Source organism: Poromitra crassiceps (genome assembly GCF_964638095.1).
Source record: "Poromitra crassiceps genome assembly, chromosome: 16".
In the NCBI taxonomy this organism is placed as follows: Eukaryota; Metazoa; Chordata; class Actinopteri; order Beryciformes; family Melamphaidae; genus Poromitra; species Poromitra crassiceps.
This window is the reverse complement of record NC_139645.1, coordinates 42,953-66,611: the sequence shown is the minus strand read 5'-3', so window position 1 is coordinate 66,611 and position 23,659 is coordinate 42,953. Positions and strand designations below refer to the sequence as shown.

General features: G+C 43.6%; 2 protein-coding genes across 2 annotated transcripts; one reads left to right on the top strand and one right to left on the bottom strand.

The window, feature by feature from the left end:
* Positions 1 to 525: 525 nt before the first annotated feature.
* LOC310791054 (uncharacterized protein) lies at positions 526 to 3,459 on the top strand. The gene is made up of 2 exons (XM_083652769.1): positions 526 to 631; positions 2,428 to 3,459. Exon 2 carries the CDS (start codon positions 2,489 to 2,491, stop codon positions 2,924 to 2,926), a length of 438 nt encoding a protein of 145 aa, XP_083508895.1. The 5' UTR covers positions 526 to 631; positions 2,428 to 2,488; the 3' UTR covers positions 2,927 to 3,459.
* On the bottom strand, positions 3,023 to 23,046 carry LOC310791153 (uncharacterized protein; the record flags this gene model as incomplete). Its single annotated transcript, XM_083652846.1, has 8 exons — positions 3,023 to 3,051; positions 15,280 to 15,428; positions 17,501 to 17,643; positions 18,735 to 18,825; positions 19,180 to 19,376; positions 20,544 to 20,679; positions 22,010 to 22,098; positions 22,936 to 23,046. 8 exons carry the CDS (start codon positions 23,044 to 23,046, stop codon positions 3,023 to 3,025), a joined length of 945 nt encoding a protein of 314 aa, XP_083508972.1.
* Between the last annotated feature and the right edge of the window lie 613 nt (positions 23,047 to 23,659).

Genomic DNA, 23,659 nt, shown 5'->3' with positions numbered 1-23,659 from the left:
TGGAATGTTACGTTGTCATCTGAAAAAATATTAAAACTTTAAAACAGTTTGTTCTTTTGCTTGAAAACAGCTTTTTGGAAAGTCTAAAAATTATTACGTAGACTTCCGGGTCTAAAACGGAAAGACGATTACAAAATTACGTTATGCAACACATAGGTTGGATTAGAATTCTGTGTGTGTGTGTGCGCGCACACATACAAGTCTGCGTATTATGCTAAATCAACTTGGACCCCCGGCGGGAAATGGAAGACCGGTGGCAATTAGAATACAGGCGCTTATTGGAAGAATTACGATATATATATATATATATGGTATATATGTATATATACCGTAATTCTAGCTAGCTAGCACAAGTCACACACTCAGATTTGAACCTGAGAAAAAAAAGTCTATGCAATGTGAATAAAAGGGACATAAGACCATCTGTTGCAATGAAAACAACAGTGAAGGATTATGAAGTTGCCATTATCAGTGTTTTTGGTGAATTCTGTTTTTAATTTGGTATTTTGTTGCTTAAAGGAGTATGCAGAGTTCCAGTACAGGCAGAGACACAGGCAAAGGAGGCGAGGTGACATGGCGAGTCTGCGTAGCAACACTCCTGACCCTGATGACCCTAGCGAGAGCACCTTAGGTATTTCACTGCATTTTTCACCACATCTCACCACCAGTGTTTAACCTTTCATGAACTCGATGTTTGTTGAAGAATGGTTTTTAATTTACTGATGATAAGAGATGCTGCACCATAACAATATTTTAAATGATTTCCTTTGAAAAATGTATTAAACGCTGCTTACAACTCGTTCTAGTTGTGAGATATATATATATACCCCCCTTCTAAAAATGTGCTTTAGACTTAGGGTGTTAATTCATATAGTCAAATTGTATTTTTTTATTTTGGCCAACATTGAAATATTCCACAATTGCACGGTGTGGTAAAAATAAATATCATTATTATCTACTGTTACTGAGCTAATTAGGTAGGGCTAGCTCTTTCAGGTTTTAGCAGTGAACAGGATGGAGTGTCGGTCAGGACACAGAATGACGATGAGGAGACATAACTTCTTGGTTGAACAGTACTGTGATCCAGTATTTATTGTTGTGACATGTAGTATTATCATTAGTCTGAAATAACACAAATAAACCACAATTAGGCACTTAGATCTTCAGGGCTACAGAATATAAAATACAGTGAAATTAAAGCTATATATTTCCCCATATTACGAAATTAAACCAAGACCCATTTACAGTAAACATAAAATATAACAATAAGCATTGTAATGCTCCTTTAACCATAACATAAAGCTGCATACAGCCGAGTAAGTTACTATAGTCGACTCTTAACAGAAATAAACCAATTTAACCTTATGTATGGTTAATAAGATCACGGAGGGCAATGTCGACGCCCTGTGGCCAAACAAGGTACTGCTAATGGCGTCCGCACACAATGGAGTTGAGCACACATTCCCCCCATACATAGGAATGCTATCTACTTAACAATTACAGCAGCAGAAATAAACACTTCAACTTAAGCACAGATCACAATAAACTGAATACTCCAGTCAATTAGCTACCAGATAAGCATTGTGACAATTGCAACGGAAATATCTCTCCTCATGCTGAGCACACGTAGACACACGGTGAAACTGGCAAGATTTAACATAAAAACAACAACAGACACTTTACAGCATGGACTCAATCCTAGAACCAATGTCACAAACTGGAACACACAGGACGAACTAAGGAGGTTTAAACGGCAACATGGTCAAGCTGAACTAAAATGTGGGGCACACTGAAGTGAACTGAACACACTGCCTTAATGAGGTGCAGGTACATGCATTGCATCATCTCACCAGTTAACAATACTCTTAAATACATCTACCACTTATTTAGCTTCATCTGGTTGCTTCCTTGTCAACTTGTGAATGCCACAATGCATCTTGGGACATTATGCAAATGTATGTTTGTCAGTGTGTCTGCGTGTGTGTGTTTGTGCGTCTGCATGTGTGTGCTCTGCTCAAGCCCCACCCGCGGGAGACATTAGGAGAAGGGCTAATGGAGTATAATCCGCTTTTAAGAGCAACATCTGTGAAACGTTGCCATAGCTGTGCCTATTTTATGCAACGTCTGCATTTCATTTCTCACTTAACAGGATTCCTCTGAATGTGGGTGTTAGGTGTGTGGGCACAGGTACTTTCCTAGTTTCTTTCAGTGCCATTTCCATGGGCATCCTCCCTTACAAAAAATGGTTGAAAAAGTAGTGACACTATAGTTGTCAAACTGGTGCAATTCTAAGCACGACGACGACGACGACGACAACTATGATAATCAAGTAAAAGGGTCTCGCCTTTGCGGTCAGTCTTCCAGATGTTTTGATTGTTTTTCACCTGGTTGCATAAATGCTAAACAGTTTTTTCTGTCCTGTTCCAGGCTAGACGACGATGACCCTAACATTCTCCTGGCCATCCAGCTGTCACTCCAGGACTCTGCGATGGCGTGTGGGACCAGCAGCCACCAGTTCCTCGCCAACGAAGCGTCGCTCGGCGCCATTGGCACCTCGCTGCCCTCCTGGCTGGAGCGGAGCGCTCCGGGCGTGGAGGTCCTCCCCAGAGCTTTGCTGAGCAGCTCAAAGCTGCTGGAGCTGGGAGATAACCTGGCCAGGCTGGGCAACATCAACAGCCAGTACTCGGCCAGTGTCTCCGTGGCGTCTCAGCACTCGGAGAGTCACCGGCGGAGCTACGGCGGCTCCGTGCCCATCCCGGTGGCCCCGGGCGGCAGCAACTCGTCCACGGGCCTCTTCTCGTCCTCCAGTGACACCACAGACTGGACCGCGTGCGACAGCCGCGACCCGTCCTCGGCGGCGGCGGGCAACGCTAACCTGCCCAGCAGCAGCTCCTCCGAGTGGGAGGACCAAGTGCACTTGGTGTGATCTGATTGGTTGAGACAGGAAGGAACTTTTGTTTTGTTTTGGAAGGCCAAAAACCAATCTGGATGGCAAAGTAGAAGTGAGGAATATGGATAGTCTCTACCTATTCCTCCAGTAGGAGGCGTAACCTATGTGGGATTCGAAATAACGATGGTTATGCCAAACCCCACATAGGTTGCGCTAAAACCACCACCGCAAAGCGTCCTACCTGTAGTTGGCCAGTCGGCAGGAAAGTATCGCGGGACTTTACGAGACTTGGTGACCGAGATCACGTTTGAGGCAATTTGATCCCTGGGAGACTCCAGGAAATGGCCTGGGGCGAAATATCACTCTGGTGGCTGTTGAGGGATCACATTACGACGATATGTGGCGAAAACGGGAATAAAAATAGCTATTTAGATGCAGGAAAGACAGGCTCACACTTGGCCCCAAATCAGCTCCATTTTACAACTGACTTGGATGCTATTGATCTCAAAACAACGCTAGGACGGCCAGAAACGCCGCGGACATCGCTGGGTGAGTGGCCAAATCATAATTATTGCCAGGAGATGGGTCCAGGTTAAAAAAAAACTAAATTCTCCTTTAATAACGGTGTATACAAATTAAAACACCTGTTACTTTAAAAAAAAAATTCTCACATCAAGTTAATTTTTTTTCTTCATCTAAATATTTGTAGCCTGTAGTGTTCATGGATAACCCCCACACACACACACACGTTTTATTTATCTCTCATTTTGTGCAGTGAGCTTCTTGGATTTGCTCTTTTTGATACAGTTGTCTGTGGTTTGGAAACTAAAAACATTGTATTGACTGAGTTGACTTATGTGTTCCATGTATCTTAGCTGAAGACACTAAATGGAAGACACTCACAACATAAAGTTGGTATTTATTTGAAAAAAGAAAAAAAAAGCGGCCCTTGACAATGAGTTCAAATGTATTGATTGTTTACAAAGTGTGTGGAGTATAATAAGTAAGGTTGGTATTTTAGAAATTACGTCTCACTTATAGATTTTCTTTTCCAGACTTATGTCTGACTGTTCTTTACTCAGCTATATATTTTAGCCGACTGAGAGCCACTGAAATCTAAATGTATTGATTGCTTTGAAATGTGTCTTGAAGTTGTGAAACTGAGTGCCATATGGTTAGTGGCGCTAACTTTGTTGGACATGGGTTAAGCAGAGGCGTAAACACATTTTGTCCTTTTTCTGTAACAGTATGCTGTGCATGAAATGGGTACAAATCTAAATGGGATTTGGATTTTCCTTTGTATTTCACTTCCAATGTCAAGGTGATTTATTTTTAAATGGCAAACATATTTTGAAATGCATTGAGATTTGCACTTTCATAGTCTATACTTGATACATTCCCTCTTTATATGAAAGAAAAAAAGGTTTGATGTGTGATGCCAATAAACTGTGTTGAGTTTTACTTTCTCTTCAAGTTTTTATTTATTGGTTAGTGTTACATGGTGATATATGATTGATTCTCTGGAGCCCCTGTTCCCTAGTAGTTTTCCCCCCGTTCCCCCCGTGGGTGTTAGTGTGTGTGTGACTTTTGTTTTGAGAAGTGTCTTATGAGCTGAGGCTGTTTGGATCTGGCCTCCACACCACCGACTGAGGGGCCGTCTATAGCTGTCGAACGCCCCGGCCTGATAGCAGGTGAGCTGCTCCCATTCAGTTTGGGACCTCTTGTTTGATGTTTCTGTGCAAAGACGTTCTGTGTTGTTGTGGCAGGGTTGGATGGACTAGACACGAGCTTGATCGTATTTTGAGAGTCACAGTTACAAATTATGACATTTCAGTAGGGAATATTGGGCATAAAAATACACACGATCACAGCGGCTGTTTCCAGAGAAGCTGTCGAGCTGCCAGCTGTGTCTGCAGTAATCAAGGTGGTGAAGCGCCCGTGTGTGCGCCTCCCTCTGGCCACCATCACCACCGCGGTCATCGTCATCCTGGCTGTTTTCATCCTGGTAAGACGACTCCGCTTCCACCACTTTGAGCCGCTGGTAGAATGCCATCACATGCTCTGCTATTTATAGATGTACTGCAATTCATAGCTGAAATAGCAAACTTCAAAGCCTGCTGTCCAGTGGCTGTATGTCAATCAAATCCTTTGATCCTTTTACTCCCCCTTAGTGCTTCATCAAGCCAGATTTGACATGTTCCAGTGATAGTCCTGACCGCCATGCAAATAGCTCCCACCAGCACATGGAAGATCTCTTCTACCTACCTGTGAGTGATCGCTCTGTTAAACCATTGGTTCTCAAATGGAGGTCCGGGGACCCCCAGCGGTCCGTGGCCCCCTGGCCTCCACGAAAATATTGTATGCTTTAAATCTAAAATGGTTCATGGATTACATTCTAATCTAACAAACCTATCAATTTAAAAGTCAAGCACGTTACCGTGGAAACAATTAAATCTTGTAAGGGCTCCTTGGCTGAAAAACATTTGAGAACCTCTGTGTTAAACGTACACAATGATAAAATGTCAAAATTGTCATCTTCAAGAGTAGCATTCATACATTATCATCAACTATCAACTCATTATCATCAACTATTTAAATAACAACACAGAGACATTTTATTAGCTAATGACTTTATTGGGAAACATTGTGCAAAACGTGTGTTTTCTCACCTCTTCTCAGTTCTCAGTGTCCTGGTCTGGACTGAGGAGGCGAAACGGAGGCAGATGGGTCCAACCCATGGTCCAACCTCACTTGTAGACGGGGAGCAGTGGAACATGCCAAGTGTGGTTGAGTAGGGGGGGGGGGGTTAATTGATTACAGTTTTTCACAATTGCTTAAACACATTTCCTGATAGACTACCTCACTACCCATCTCAAAACTCACACACAAAATGCTAAATCCTACACTTCTCTTGCAAAAGCACACTTTGCCCTCAAAACGGTGTTAACTGTTCACTAAATGGTATTTTCTTTTCAAATGACAAACACATACATCATATGAGTAGACATTTCTAAGCACCCATTGAACACTGGTGTGCAGAATGGAAAACACTATATGAATGCTTTATCAGTAGAATTATGCCTTTGCATGTTCAGTTTCAGGTTGTGCACATTGTGTCTAATGTGTTTAAACAATTGTGAAAATCTGTAAAACCAATTTTTGAGGGGTTAAACTACTTGGAGTCATTATAAATGATTAGGTTTGATGTATGGGAAAGTCAATGTAATAATAGTTGTGTTGAAGGGGACTCTTGTTGTATTGTGTGGTTAATTGAAAACTAATTATGTTTGTCTCTGCATAGGAGGGGCTGCATCCTTCAATGGGGGATTCATGTCCCTGCTTCTGACAGGGGAAGGCACCAGGACTGCTGCCTACATACTGTAACTGGACCCATTTGCAGGGGCTTAGCCTACTGGTTTAGTTCAGTTTTGTCTTGTCAAGTTTTGAATAGTGATCTGTTGAATTTATAAAGTACAATAAAACCTTTGTGGGGAAAGCCATAACAAAACTGCCTAGAGATCCATTGTAAGTTACCCAGGCTGTAGGGGTTAAGGCGGAGGACCTCTCCTCTGCAGGCGCAATCCCTGCAGAGATGGTAGAGTGAACAGGGTGAGAGGAAGGAGGCGGGGAGATAGATGGCAGAGGAGGTAGGGAGGCTAGAGAGAGGACAGAGGCAGGAGGGAGGCTAGAGAGGAGGCAGGAGAGAGGACAGACAGGAGGTAGGGAGCTAGAGAGAGGAGGCAGGAGAGGACAGGAGGGAGGAGAGGACAGACAGGAGGTAGGGAGGCTAGAGAGAGGAGAGAGGAGGCAGGAGAGGACAGGAGGGAGGAGAGGACAGACAGGAGGTAGGGAGGCTAGAGAGAGGAGGCAGGAGAGGACAGGAGGAGAGAGAGAGGACAGACAGGAGGTAGGGAGGCTAGAGAGAGGAGGCAGGAGAGGACAGGAGGAGAGAGAGAGGACAGACAGGTAGGGAGGCTAGAGAGAGGAGGCAGGAGAGAGGCATGAGGGCAGGAGGCAGGGATAGGATAGACAGGAGAGGACAAACAATGCAGGAGGTTGCACCTGCGTAGAGAATAGCAAGAGAGGCACCTCCCCCCCCAACCTCCTCCCTTCACTCCCACCTGTCTCCCTCCCCTTCACTCCCTCCTACAACCTGTCCACCACCATTCTCCCCCCCCCCCCCCCATCTCCTCCTCCCGTCTCCAACAAAATCCCCTCCTCTGCCATCTATCTATGTATCTCCCGGCTTCCTTCCTCTCACCCTGTTCGCACTCAACCACTCTACCATCTCCGCAGGGACTGAGCCTGCAGAGGAGAGAGGGGAGCAGGCACAGTCCCTGCAGAGATGGTGAGAGTGGTTGAGTGAGAACACGGTGAAGGAAGGAGGCCGGGAGATGGCAGAGGAGGGAGGGGGGGGGGGGAGGAGGAGGGAGGGATGGGGAGATGGGGGGGGGGGGGTGGGGAGGAGGAGGGAGGGGTGGGAGATGGGGGGGGGAGGATGGGGAGGGGGGGGTGGGGAGGAGGAGGGAGGGGTGGGAGATGGGGGGGGGGGAGGATGGGGAGGAGGAGGGAGGGGTGGGGAGGGGGGGAGGAGGGGGGGGGAGGAGGGAGGGGTGGGGAGACGACTTCAAATCCCCTGCAGGAATCAAACCTGCACTTCTCCGCATACAATGCGGCTGTTAAGGTGATCGCCTTAACCCCTAGACCATCAGCTAGGTAACTTACAATGGATCTCTAGGCAGTTTTGTTATGGCTTTCCCAATGAAAGACTTGAAAAGGTTTTAGTGTCCGTACCGGGATTCAAACCACAAACCTTTGGGTTGGAAGGCATGGTCTTTCACCACTGGACTACAGCCCAGCTCAAACACACAGCACATGCATCAAGTCAAATAGATGTGGTTAAGATCAGGGTTTTCTTAACCACGACCATACCCTAACCCAATTGATATGGTGGTCGTGGTTAAGAAAACCCTGATCTTAACCACATCTATTTGACTTGCTGCATGTGCTGTGTGTTTGAGCTGGGCTGTAGTCCAGTGGTGAAAGACCATGCCTTCCAACCCAAAGGTTTGTGGTTTGAATCCCGGTACGGACACTAAAACCTTTCAAGTCTTTTTTGAATATTTTGTTTTCAATTATTAATATTATTTTCACATTTACTAATCATTAACCACTCTATTCAGGAATTGACCGACTAATCAGCAACTATCTAATGATTAACTAATATATTCACGAACTGACATGTATTAAAACAGTTAACTACTCTGAGTCTGCACTGAGTGCTCATAAGTGTCAAAATAGAAAACCAGATTCAAACATAGGCAGAATGGTTCCAGGTCCATGTTTATCATACCAGAATGTTAGCACAACAATACAAAACTCACAGCAACAAGTAGACCAGTGGTTTATTGATAGTATTCTGTGACATCACCACACAGACATCTTGGTCTGCTTGTAATCAATTAACAGGTGATTAACCACACAGCCAATGAGCTGTGTGTAGTGTAAAGTGCCATATTGGTCGGAAATGCATGTGACATCATGGGAATACTATGAATAGACAAGTCCAAGTGAATCAGTTGTTATTAAGCTTTATGAAGGCTACTTAAACAAGATAATTTAGGATAGATATAAATGTACCAAATGTTATAGCTATGTTATAGCAGACGTTTTGTCATTTCTAAAAAAATAGATTTTTCAGGTTCGCACAACATAGTATTGCATAAGGAGTTGCTCATAATAACTCTTTTTAAATCTTTAAAGTATTTTAGTTGCTGTTCTGGGTATGGCATTGCATCCCTGAGAAGGCTACATCGGTACAGCTGGGTTTCATTCAGGTTCATGTGTAAGGATACTCATTCTACAGTGGGTGTTTATATGATATACTGTGCAAATCTATATTTTTTAATCTCTTAAATTACATAATATTCCTTTGGTTTCTTCAGTGCGGTTTGCTGATATGTCAAAGAGATAGTTACACAAATAAATGACAAAACTCATAAGCAAACAGAAATGGTGAAGTGCTGCTCATTTCAGAGAGATACCGTATTGCACAGACAGATGAGATCATCTTCACGGTGGAAGAGGTTTCTCCTGCTGGAGCAGGAGTGAGCTCATCTGCCAGGGTTAAACAAGGTTGTGAGCCAGGGGTGAGTGAGGTCGTCTGCCAGGGGTGAGCGAGGTCGTCTGCCAGGGGTGAGTGAGGTCGTCTGCCAGGGGTGAGTGAGGTCGTCTGCCAGGGGTGAGCGAGGTCGTCTGCCAGGGGTGAGCGAGGTCATGAGCCAGGGGTGAGTGAGGTCATCTGCCAGGGGTGAGTGAGGTCATCTGCCAGGGGTGAGTGAGGTCGTCTGCCAGGGGTGAGTGAGGTCGTCTGCCAGGGGTGAGTGAGGTCGTCTGCCAGGGGTGAGCGAGGTCGTCTGCCAGGGGTGAGTGAGGTCATCTGCCAGGGGTGAGTGAGGTCATCTGCCAGGGGTGAGCGAGGTCGTCTGCCAGGGGTGAGTGAGGTCATCTGCCAGGGGTGAGCGAGGTCGTCTGCCAGGGGTGAGTGAGGTCATCTGCCAGGGGTGAGCGAGGTCGTCTGCCAGGGGTGAGCGAGGTCGTCTGCCAGGGGTGAGTGAGGTCATGAGCCAGGGGTGAGCGAGGTCATCTGCCAGGGGTGAGTGAGGTCATGAGCCAGGGTGGATGGGGGCAGATCAGGGCATGGTGGGGCAGGGCAGCAGCATGAGACACAGAGGACTGGGGCTCAGTGCCAGCCCCGATGAGTCTCTCCCCACACACACACACACACACACACACACACACACACACACACACACACACACACACACACACACACACACACACACACACACACACACGCACACACACACACACACAGGGGTCAAACCAATAGAACTGGAAAATAGAATGCCCATTGGTCACACTGTATTTGGGCGTGTCACAAACAAAAGGCAAAGTAAACAGAGTTCCAGTTTAGATGATGCCGTCACACTTAGTTTCTGTTGCTCCATTAAGACTGAATGGGAGGAGCTGCTTTGTAAATGTGGCAACACCTGATTCCAGCAATTCTGGGTACATGTTGTGTTTCAGAGCTGTTAGCTACATGTTGTGTTTCAGAGCTGTTAGCTACATGTTGTGTTTCAGAGCTGTTAGCTACATGTTGTGTTTCAGAGCTGTTAGCTACATGTTGTGTTTCAGAGCTGTTAGCTACATGTTGTGTTTCAGAGCTGTTAGCTACATGTTTGTTAGCTACATGTTGTGTTTCAGAGCTGTTAGCTACATGTGTTCAGAGCTGTTAGCTACATGTTGTGTTTCAGGCCTCTTTTGGTATGGTATGGTGTTTATTCTTAATCCCCGAGGGGAAACATGGTTTGCCACCAGAGCGAGAACAGATACAAACAAGAAACAGTAACATACAGCACAATAACAATAATACAGTGGAGAGAGAGAGAGCCTCACAAAGCAAGGCTAGCAGTGTTCATTAAAGAATTTTACAGAAGCAGGAACAAAAGATCTTCTAAATCGCTCAGTAGAGCACCGAGGCATCAAAAGCCTATTACTAAACGAACTGCGCAGGGCATTAAATACATTAAACAAAGGATGGCCTTCATAAGAAAGAATAGAATTCAATTTTCTCCTTGTTCTCTTGGCTATAATCATCTCCAAAGAATCAGGGGGAAGGCCAATCACTGAGCCTGCCTTTTTAATCATTTTGTTTATCCTATTTTTGTCCATGACAGTGAGGCTGCCCCCCCAGCAGAGCACAGCATAGAAAAGGACACTAGCTAGGATACCTTGGTAGAACACATGAAGAAGTGACCTGCTGATGTCAAATGATCTAAGCTTCCTCAAGTGGAAAAGTCCAGACTGGGCCTTCTTGAACACAGAATCTGTGTTCTTCTTCCAGTCCAGCTTACTGTCCAGGTGGACACCGAGATACTTATAAGACTGGACTATTTCTACCTCCAGCCCTTTAATAATGACAGGGGAGACTTCTGCCTTCTTCCTCCCAAAATCAATAACTAGCTCTTTGGTCTTTTCAACATTGAGCAGTAAAAAATTGTCATCGCACCAGGAAACAAATAAATCAATCTCCTTTTTATAGGCCCGATCGTCACCTTTGTTGATGAGACCAATAAGAGCAGTGTCATCAGAGAATTTCTGCATATGACACATGGCCTCACTATGTCTGCAGTCCGCAGTATAAAGAATAAAGAAAAAAGGAGCTAAAACTGTTCCTTGAGGGGCTCCAGTTTTTGTCCAGATGATATCTGATACAGTGTCGTCCAGCCTAACAAACTGAGGTCGAGGCACAAGATATCTCATGCACCAGGCGATGGTTGAATTATGCAATTTATATTGAATCAGTTTATTTGCTAGAATGTGTGGCTGGATAGTGTTGTTCAGGCTCCATCTGGGCCCTTCTTGATCTAACTTCGTTCTCTCTCTTTCTTAAAAAAAAAAAAAAAAAAAAACTAACCAACCTTGTACCACTAACCTAAACTTGTACCACTGTTCCTTCAGAAGTTGTAGTTGTCATAGACTGTGCTCCATAGTTGATTGCTCTATTGCTGACAAAAAATGTGTTATTGTAAGTCGCTTTGGATAAAAGCGTCTGCCAAATGACGTAATGTAATGTAATGTAATGAAGGCGCTCGAAAAATCAAAGAACATTTCCCTAACAGAGTTTAAATAAACGTCTTACAAATAAAGAAAAGCCACTGTCAAATCATGCGATTTAAGTGAATGTTTTGAGCTTTGAGAGAGGTTTGTTCATGTTTACCCATTTTGGTGGATTGTCCCAAGATCATACAAATGATGTGATTTTTGTGAACTTAAAGGCCCAATCCGTCAAAACTCACTATTACTGACGCCGGTGGCCGTTAGTGTAACTGCAGGCAGCGTGTGAACGAGCTGACGCGCGGGCACCATACTCGCACGCGCACAAGCAGTTGCCTGGCAACAGCAGAGCTGTTCGTTGCTTTGTAACGTTAACTCATAAAAGTCACTTGAAAACGGCAACCTGGACAATTTATCGGTCAGATCAGCCTCGAGATGCCCAGGAAGGATTCTGGATGAATTAGGGGACGTTATTGTGGCATGTTTGGTCGTGTTTTGGCTTGCGTTGACTGCGGGCAAGTCGATACTCATGTTAGCAAAAGCCAGGAAATAGCCTGCTCCCCCTGTATGTATGGTAATGCCTGGAGTTGACCAAACTGAACAATCAAACAATGTTTCATAAGCATAACAGTAACGTTAGGCATATTTAGGACTGTTAAATTCATTATCCACACAAGACGGTAACGTTATTAGTGGGGCTGGTGGTAATTTCTATAAATGTAAATGAATATTAGTTAGCCGCGATTAGCATCAAGCTAATGCTACTAGTATGTGCAGTCCCACTGCAGTCAGAGCCTGCTGGCTGCGGGAAGTGGATACTCATGTTTGCACAAGCCAGGAAATAGCCTGCTCCCCCTGTGTGTACGGTACCGTCAAACAATGTACCGTAAGCATAACAGACAGTAGGCTAACGTTAGGCATATTTCCGACTGTTAGATTCATTCATTATCAACACAAGACAGTAACGTTATTAGTGGGGCTGGTGGTAATTTCTATAAATATAGCTAAATCTATTAGTTAGCATCAAGGGGAGCGTGCCTATGTTCCCACAGCCCTATGTTCCCACAGCCCTTTCTTGACTATTTTATAGAGCAGCAACGCGTTGAAAATAGAACAGTGGCGTAAAATAGAGCAGCGCGTGTGCTGCGCGTTGCATGCTGACAAGCCACGGCCGGTGTGAGACTTTACATTAAATATAATTGAATCTAAAAGGCACGGCGCGTTTTTTTGCGCGACATACATGTTCGGTGTATTTTGGCCTTAAGGAGCTAAGTTTAGCAAAGGACGTGTCAAAATTATGCCAGAGAACAGCACATGTCCACAAGCCAGGGCTACTAGCAAACAATCAAAATAAGATTAATTTTTTATTTATTTAAATAAATAAAAATATTGCACTATTTATGCAGTTAACTCAACCTTTATTGCACTATTTATGCAGTTCACTCAACATTTTTGTGCCAGGAACAGGCAATCTGCAAGTGCTGTCCTTTGAAGACTATTTCAAGATTTATATTTCTGGCGCCAGCAACGCCAATGGATCTTTTCTCCTCTCGTTTCGTGACGGTGGAAACAGAAATTCTGAACAACTAAAACCTTTCCTCCACGGTTTCCAGGGATCAAGCTTCCATGAATAGCAGCCATCTGAGCAAACACTGTGGACCACTCAGCACCAATGGGGCATGGCCGCGAATTACGATCAAAATATAAGGGGGTCGTCGGAACTACACCTCTCCACCAAATATCGTGAAAATCCGTGCTGTAGTATTTACGAAATTGTGCATTTGGTTTTTCAAACTGTCGCAATAGAAACAACTATGGACGGATCGTGATCAACAAAAAAGTGTTCCACGCAACACGCCTTCACCAAATTTGGTGCAAATTGGAACATTCTGCATCGAAACGTTTAGATCACATTGTTTTTTGTTATTTTTTGTGGTTTTTTGTCTCTTTGACCTTACTCAGTCATTCGTAGTGATGCATTGTGTAAGTTGGATTGTGAATGCCTTTTTGATTCTTCATTAATACAATAAAATAAAATTAAAAATTAAAATGCACACAGACAAAGAGTAAGTAAATCTTAGTAAACGTGGGAACATTATGAGAACTAGTGCAAACCACTTCTTGTAGTTTAGGGGGCTGGGGCCAAATCTGATATGGATGAATTGCTAACTAGTGCTAGTCATATTGTGTATTTTTTCATGATCATGTGTATTCTTGCATGATCAAAGGCACACAAAACTTTGAGACTGGTGTGGTTGTGCAACAAGACTATTGTTGGGAAATGTGGGAACACAGGGCCTTATTTTGGAAGAAAAAAAAATCTAAGAAATGTGGGAACATAGGGCTGTGGGAACATAGGGCTGAAATCTTAGAAATGTGGGAACATAGGGCTGTGGGAACATTGGGCTGTGGGAACATAGGGGTGACCCCCGCATGAAGCTAACGACTCACCACCGCAGCTAAATGCAGTCAAACAATAATGTTCCATGACCATAAGCATAACGGTACTAACGTTAGGGTTGCATTACTTCACACAAGACGGTAATGTTAGCAGAGTTTCTGACCAGGTGGTCAGATACTTGTACTACGGAGTGACAGTAAAAATCTTGAAAATCCATTAGCAAGCAGCTAACGTTATCTGGTCAAAACCACATTACAGTAGCTACAAGCAGCAAGTTCCCTTCATGAACCGAAAACACAGTCCTGACTCTAGTTTCCCCCCCGATGTCGGTCCCATTGCTGCTGTCTGGCCAGACGGGCTTCATTAGATAAATATTTATTTATTTAGTCTGGACTTTTTCTGGAGTCTGTGTTTGTTGTTTCCTTTAGCTAGCAGCTAGCGACGAGCGTAACGTTAAAAGCTACTTCAGCCATTTCCTGTTAGCGTCTAGACAAGAGACAAGCTCGACGTGAACGCGCGAGACGTCACATCCTCTAGCTGTGGCGGGAGATGCTATCCACTTCGAAACTGCGGTTTTCCATGTATCTTCTGAACGGCTGGTCGGAGAGAAACGCCCCTGGTCGCCATTTTTAAGTGACGTCAAGGCGCATTCACTCAGTGCCAATAATAAACACTTTGTGCACATTTATTTCTCGCCAGAACCAACGGAATGGGCCTTTAAGTACATGTTTCTAATTTATCAACGGGCTTTTTAATTTATTTTTTTAATGATCCAAGTTGCAGTGGTTTACCTCTGAAGTCGGCAGGCCTGTCCTCCCAGGGTGACAGCACAATACCCAGGGCTTTCCACTGGTTACCTGACAGGGCTGCTTCCTGTTCAGCTGTTACTGCCACAGCCTGCTCATAGGAGAACATGCTGATCTGGTTCGGGTTAAACACCACCTGCAGAAGGTGACATGAGCCAAATGAGGGGAGGCACGAATTGTCAAGATGAACACACCAACATAGATAACAAGACATTTCGGGTCCCAGAACAAAAGCTGAATAGAACTCCATAGACTTGTTTTGTGGAAGTCAGGTCAGTGTACAGTAAACTAGTAATAATAGTCATTTAAGACTTACACTAAACTGCTCAGGTGGTATCATTGAGATAGCCAGAGGTGTGATTCCTTCAATTTGGTCCCTCACCAAAGCTGACATGGACATATCTGGAAGACCAGCTGCACAACGAGAAAGTGAAGTAGCATCAATGCTCCCAGAGCTAAACAGCCACCAACATAACTGAGTGAAAAATCACATTTAGCAGATGATCACAGAGAGGATTGTTCATATCAGGGTGCTCAACATGAGGAGAGTGGATGTGTCTTACCTGCCAGAACTCCAATTTCAATGAAGACATCAGTCTTCCAGTTACCTGTGGGTCCAAATGCAAGACTGTGTTGCAGAAGGTCGACGAGAGCCAGCAACTGGTCTGGTGAGCAGGACAGCCTCAGCTGACCCAGCCACAGCACAGCCTTACTGCAGCCACCAGGGGGAGACAGCAGGTCACACAGTAAGTAAAGGGGACAGAAGTACCACAGGAATGAGTCCGGACTTGGATGTTAACACTTCCGCCTCTTATGTGTAAAAGTCAATGGGATTTATGTGTGAGGATTTTGGTTGAATGCTTGAAATAAGGTCTGTGGTTAACAAAAGTTTATGACTTTTATGATTTTCAGTACAGAAGCGTAGGCTACAGTGTAAATGAAGCTACAGTGTAAATGAAGCATACAGTGTAAATGCGTTTTTTTATGAGATTTTCAGAAAATGCTTCAACAGTCATAAAAGCGGTCCTCATATATCTACACACACACACACACATACAGTACATATAGTGTGTGTGTGTATATATATATATATATACACACACACATACAGTATACACACTATATATAGATCTTTTTGTGAATGTACAGCCCATTTTTAAACCAGCAGTATTTATATATAATACTAGTATAATAATATTATACTAGTAAATAGATAATAATATTATAGTATAATAATATACAATATAATAGTATAATAATAATAGATATATATACACATACACTAGGGTATTCACGACTACTGAATTTTAGTAGTCATCGACTACTTCCAAATAATAGTTGACTAGTCGATTAATACCGCTGAAGATATATTTTTTTCACACAATAGAAATGATCAATTCTCATCAAAAGGGTCTCAAAAACAGCCAGTAAAGGGTTAACTTAATGTAGGCGGGACCAATGTGGAGATATGTGAAATAGCAGAGTCCTGATTGGCTCTGAGAGGCTGTTTACAAATGAGCCATTACACCCCAGCAGCTTGTCTGAGTTGGAGATAGCGACTGTTTGACTTCAGTAACAACATAGACGAGTCTTTCCGTCTATTCACCTTATTCACCACACCCACTTTTTCTCTCTTCCGCGTTCAACGCAAACGTATTTGTTCTTCCGGTTCAGCGCTAGTTGTGGCTAATATTAGCCGCTAGTTAGTTATGTTATATGGCAGTAAAATGCCACTGAATGACCAAATTGATATAACTTTTAACCATTTCGAGTAACACTGTTTCCATACGGATCACCAGCGTTAGTTTGTTTTTATAAACGTGGCTATATTCATAACGTTTCTATCTCGGATGCGTTATTTTGAATCCCACATAGGTTACGCCTGGCGCAACCTATGTGGGTTTCAGGACAAAACAGTCTCGACTCCACTAACGTCATCTTTAGAGCACAATATTCCTGGAATGCAAGTTTAACTAAACAGTTACATGTCCTCTGCATTCTACATAAAATTAAGATATTACGGGTTGTTTTATTTTGTATGTTACATACTTATTGGCCAAGATATGTTAGTTTATGGGGGAGTAATTCTGCCAGTTTAGGAGGGGAGTGTGGGCGGCCATCTTGCCTGCGAGGTTTTTGGCAAGTCTAAAACGGAAATACTATTACGAAATGACGTAATGCGGAAGCGTCCATGTGTGGGCAAAGAATAAGGTGAATAAGTACCTTCAATTCTGTTGATTTAACATGGCGTCATGTGGAAAATGAGTGTTCAAACAAATCTATGTTCAATTTATGTATTTATTCTTCACCACAGATGAACGATTAGTTGATTATGATGCATAGTGTCGACTAGTGTTTTTTTGTTGACTGTGAAAGCCCTAATATACACGTATAAACACTAGGGCTGTGAATCTTCACTAGCCTCACGATTCGATTACGATTCAGAGGGCTACGATTCGATTCGATTCGATTCGATGCATCACTTTTTTTCCCCAATATTCCCCAATGATTTATTTTTTCTCACTTTCTTTTTTCTCACTGCGTGACTACTTTTAAAATAAAAGTGCATTTGGAATTGCATTGTATTATGATCCATAATTAAAATAAACAACTGCATGTACTTCCATTATATTTTATTTGATTATTAAAAAAAATAAAAAATAATTAATAATCGATTCTTGACATTTGTGAATCGATGCAGAATCGTGCACGTCCGCATCGACGATGCATCTTATAATCGATTATTTTTGACACCCCTAATAAACACACACACACACGTCTCACCTGAACTCCACAGCATTGAAAAAACGCATCTCTGTTGTTTTAGCTCCACACACGATGTATCCCATCGCCACAAAAGTGCTGGAGTCCAGCTGTGAAGGTTTCTGCTTGGTGGCGTTTAACAAGCGGCTGAACAGCACAGCCAGCTAGGATGAAAGCCATGGAGAGAATGAGTGAGCGTAAAATAGCCTCAAACAGGATTGTAGGTGGATGTATTAGCAACGTACTTGTACCTTCACCCTGTATTGTATAGCGTTACAATGTACCATGTAAATGAGATGGTTACTTCTTTTCATGATGCACCTAAGCAATCCGTTTGTATCAGTATTTGAGATGAGCATTTCCTCGTTGTTTTTTTGTGTGTGATCAAGATGTTGTACATTGTAACGATATATATATATATATATATATATATATATATATATATATATATATATAGGTCACCGACGCCAAACCCAACCACTTTTTTGACAAAAACCTGCAAGCTAAGTAGCCTGGGCTAGTTTTACAGGGCCTTTCTTCTTCATGGTATATTCTTCTTCTGTGGTACCGTCGCCCAAGCGGCTCACTGCTACTTTCTCTTATCAAAGGCACTTTCAAAAGGTATTTGGACCTTTTATCATGCACATTTTTATATGAAACTTTACACATAGACTGTCAGATATCTGCAAATAAAAGGGACTTGCGACAGCGGACAATTAACCTCTTGAATAGCCCGCAAAGAGGTCCCCAAACTAAGCTGTCCGGGTTTGGCGATATGTGTCCGTGCATGGCGTTGGTTCCGTTATATATATGACGCTACAGTAGACTGGAGGCTATATATATATATATATATATATATATATATATATATATATATATATATATATATATATATATATATCCGCATAAAGCAAGCAAGCTTGCATAAAGCAAGCATATATATATATATATATATATATATATATATATATATATATATATATATATATATATAGCCTGCAACCCTAACCCTAACCCTAACCCTAACCCTCTATATATATATATATATATATATATATATATATATATATATATATATAGCCTCCAGTCTACTCTAGCGTCATATATATAGCCTATAGGATATATATATGATGCTACAGTAGACTGGAGGCTATATATATATATATATATATATATATATATACATATATATATATATATATATATATATATGACGCTAGAGTAGACTGGAGGGGAAAAAGTGCAAAAGACTCACTGGGGAAATCTGCTGCAGCTTGTCTTTGGGTAAGAAGAAGAGAAAGCGGTCCACCTGACTGAGTGTCACATGGTCCCAATTCTTGACTGGGCTGTGAGGGAACAAAACATAACATGTGGTCATCATGCAGAGACACAGACAGCCATAGTGTGTGAATAGTAACTATTTGCTCTCTGTACATTGTCGTGTGAAAATCAAACATTTAGATTTTCATGTTGTCACTTCTACTGAAGGGTCACATGGTTCCTCTATATGGGTTGAGAAGATTCTACGACCTCTGGTGACAGATACCAGGGCAGACATAAACCACTCAGAAATCATTCACTAAGTGTCCTATTTTGGGGTGAAAAAGGTGACTATCACCTAAAGGTGACTAGTTTGCATCCGGCGAGTTCCTGAGAAGTCATTTTGGAGAGACAATTTTGTCTTTGGAGAGGTGCATTACCCGAAGGTGCCAGGTTCTTCTAGCATGTCAGCCACCAGGTCCCTCTTGGTGGAGGTGTAGCAGAGCTCCCGGAGCACGTCCAGATTGTAGACAAAGAAGCTTTGGTCCAGCTGCACAAACACCTCGTCCACCACAAAAGTGGCCATAATGCCCAGCGAGCGGAACTCCTCCTCTGTGAACTCGCCTGTGTACATGCCCTGGGGGGAGAGGGGATGCTTCAACACCAGTACCGTCCACCACATAACACCACAAACCAGTACTGTCCACATAACACCACAGACCAGTACTGTCCACCACATAACTCCACAGACCAGTACTGTCCACCACATAACACCACAAACCAGTACTGTCCACCACATAACTCCACAGACCAGTACTGTCCACCACATAACACCACAAACCAGTACTGTCCACCACATAACACCACAAACCAGTACTGTCCACCACATAACACCACAAACCAGTACTGTCCACCACATAACTCCACAAACCAGTACTGTCCACCACATAACTCCACAAACCAGTACTGTCCACCACATAACTCCACAAACCAGTACTGTCCACCACATAACACCACAAACCAGTACTGTCCACCACATAACTCCACAAACCAGTACTGTCCACCACATAACTCCACAAACCAGTACTGTCCACCACATAACACCACAAACCAGTACTGTCCACAACATAACACCACAAACCAGTACTGTCCACCACATAACTCCACAAACCAGTACTGTCCACCACATAACTCCACAAACCAGTACTGTCCACCACATAACTCCACAAACCAGTACTGTCCACCACATAACACCACAAACCAGTACCGTCCACCACATAACACCACAAACCAGTACTGTCCACCACATAACACCACAAACCAATACTGTCCACCACATAACTCCACAAACCAGTACTGTCCACCACATAACTCCACAAACCAGTACTGTCCACCACATAACACCACAAACCAGTACTGTCCACCACATAACTCCACAAACCAGTACTGTCCACCACATAACTCCACAAACCAGTACTGTCCACCACATAACTCCACAAACCAGTACTGTCCACCCCATAACACCACAAACCAGTACTGTCCACCACATAACTCCACAAACCAGTACTGTCCACCACATAACTCCACAAACCAGTACTGTCCACCACATAACTCCACAAACCAGTACTGTCCACCACATAACACCACAAACCAAACCAGTAACATCTGAACATTGATCAACCTTTCATCATTCATTTGCACTCATTCCTTTCCATAGCTTTTAACTTGATAAAAGCAGGCAGCAGTGTAGTAAAGCAGGAAGCAGTGTAGTAAAGCAGAAGGCAGTGTAGTAAGTTCCACTGACCAGCCTCTGCACTATCTTGTCCACCAGGATCGTCTGTTTGAGTCTAGAGAGCAAAAGGAAGTGATGCGGGTCATGGACAATCAGCTTCCTTAGAGTATCCATCATGTTCACGGGGAACTTCTTGATGTTGGTCACCCTGTGAGCAAACATACACAAAAAACAACCGCATGAAAACCAAGAATAGACTTATGTTCAGACATGTTTATACTAGTTCGTAGGGCTGGCACGGATCACGGATAATCCGTGACCCGTACGGATCAGCCCCCACGGTTCGGAACGCGGTTCGGAACATCAATAGTCCGCGGACCTCCACCCCCCCCCCCCCCCTTCGTTTCATTTAACGTTTAATGTTAGTGTATGAGAACGCCCAGCACAGCCAGACACAGACAGGCATAATCATGGCAAGCACAATTGAGCTTCCTCATCCCTTGTCGCTGCTGTAAAGTATGTCTGAAGGCTGTGGCTAGTGGCTACTAAAGACAGAGTCACACAAACTTATTTCAACACCTCTGAAAAAGCACAGGAATGCGATCAGCGTGTTGCGCGCTGCACAAGATAACGAGAGCCACAACACACACACACACACACACACACACACACGCGCGCACACGTTTCACAAACACATTATCACCGGACGGTGAAATGTTGCCTTAGGACACATAACAACAAAACAACACGTGGGGCCACTGAGTAGCTTAACGTAGCATCAACGTTATATTTCCAGACTGACCTGGTCTGGTCTGTAGGTCTGTACCCGTGTCATGTGACTGGTGCAAGCAACAGCCACGAAGTTAGGCATAGCAGTGCCACCTAAAACAGGAAGTTGGGTCGTTCTGCCTTCAGAGTAAAAGCATACATTGTGTCACTTATGAGAAAAAAATATTTTTTGAGCTGTGCAGGGCAACAAATGGTTAGAGAATTATAATAGTATTAAAAAAATCTAATCGAAAATCTAATTTTGAGAGAAAAAATCTGATATATATATTTTTTTGCTGATCCGAAAAATCCGTGATCCGTGGCTCAAAATCCGTCACGCGATCCGATCCGTGGGTTTTCTGATCCGTGCCAGCCCTACTAGTTCGTATAACATCACGAGCACTTCACTGTGTGTATATCACTCCACTTCACAGCTACTGTATTCTAAACGTTTTCCTTGATTAGGATTAGGATTGATTGAACCTTAATTAGGAAAGGTAAGCTGAAGGTAGGGGCCTAGGCTACATCTGCACACTGCTCACATCTCAGCCATACGGACAGACGCACACACACCACCTATAGAAGCTGCTGTACCGCTTCAAAATGAGATGGTTACTTCTTTTCATGATGCACCTAAGCAATCCGTTTGTATCAGTATTTGAGATGAGCATTTCCTCGTTGTTTTTTTGTGTGTGATCAAGATGACGTGCCTGAAAAGCGTGTAACATGAATATGTGAGGTGGACTAATGGATGATAGCTGCAGACTCACGGCAGGGCCAGGGCGATCTCAGCATCAAGTTCTCCAAGCAGTTGAGAGAAGCTCTGAAGCATATACAGCTGCTTGACCACACAGGTTTTCTGTCCAGAAGAACAAAGTCAAATAAACACAAATGCTGTCAATGAAGTCAAAATCATTGTTGTGTTATTTACCAGTGAGGTGTGGAGGAGAACAGGTTGTGTTATTTACCAGTGAGGTGTGGAGGACAGGTTGTGTTATTTACCAGTGAGGTGTGGAGGAGAACAGGTTGTGTTATTTACCAGTGAGGTGTGGAGGAGAACAGGTTGTGTTATTTACCAGTGAGGTGTGGAGGAGAACAGGTTGTGTTATTTACCAGTGAGGTGTGGAGAACAGGTTGTGTTATTTACCAGTGAGGTGTGGAGGAGAACAGGTTGTGTTATTTACCAGTGAGGTGTGGAGGAGAACAGGTTGTGTTATTTACCAGTGAGGTGTGGAGGAGAACGAGCTGTGTTATTTACCAGTGAGGTGTGGAGGAGAACGAGCTGTGTTATTTACCAGTGAGGTGTGGAGGAGAACGAGCTGTGTTATTTACCAGTGAGGTGTGGAGGAGAACAGGTTGTGTTATTTACCAGTGAGGTGTGGAGGAGAACAGGTTGTGTTATTTACCAGTGAGGTGTGGAGGAGAACGAGCTGTGTTATTTACCAGTGAGGTGTGGAGGAGAACGAGCTGTGTTATTTACCAGTGACGTGTGGAGGAGAACAGGTTGTGTTATTTACCAGTGAGGTGTGGAGGAGAACGAGCTGTGTTATTTACCAGTGAGGTGTGGAGGAGAACGAGCTGTGTTATTTACCAGTGACGTGTGGAGGAGAACGAGCTGTGTTATTTACCAGTGAGGTGTGGAGGACAGGTTGTGTTATTTACCAGTGAGGTGTGGAGGACAGGTTGTGTTATTTACCAGTGAGGTGTGGAGGAGAACAGGCTGCCTTCTGAGGAAGACCAGGATTCTTTTCACGGCTGCAAACGAGCGATCGGCCTTGATGAGGTTCTCTAAGACCTTGCAGCTCATACCCTGACCCACTGTCCCCAGGGTCCTGCTTAGACAAAGTGTCAGTCAATAGTCACAGCATGTCAATAGCATGTACACATCAATCTGTAAAATACTGACAGACCATGAAGGAGCAACATAGTGAACGGAGACTCTGAAAAGCCCTGTACCTCCAAAATATCCCCTTTTGAGGAACTCAGAGAAACAGCCTTGTTTTTGGCCTGATGGGACTGAATTTGTGACATTATTCAGTGGGTTTAGAAGGTTTCATGAGACAAAGAGCGCAGATGATCTTCTCATCCTGTGGAGAAGCACCAAATCCTCCAATTGAAGTAGAACATTGAAAATAACTCTGATTGGAGTTACAGGGATTTCACATGACAACAGCCCTGTGAGACTAACAGTGTTCAGAGCCTCTGGATCGAGGACGACAGGAATGAGTACAGAAAGGATGCCCATTCATCTCAAATGTACAGACCGCGCACGCACACACGCACACACGCACACGCACGCACACGCGCACACACACACACACACACACACACACACACACACACACACACACACACACACAGAAACTTATTGCACTTACAGGTAGTCTTTTTTAATGACTTTTAGTTTCGTATCATCCACT

Bases quoted from the DNA above. Each gene is read 5' to 3' on its own strand.
- LOC310791054 (XM_083652769.1), top strand. From the start codon at position 2,489: ATGGCGTGTGGGACCAGCAGCCACCAGTTCCTCGCCAACGAAGCGTCG.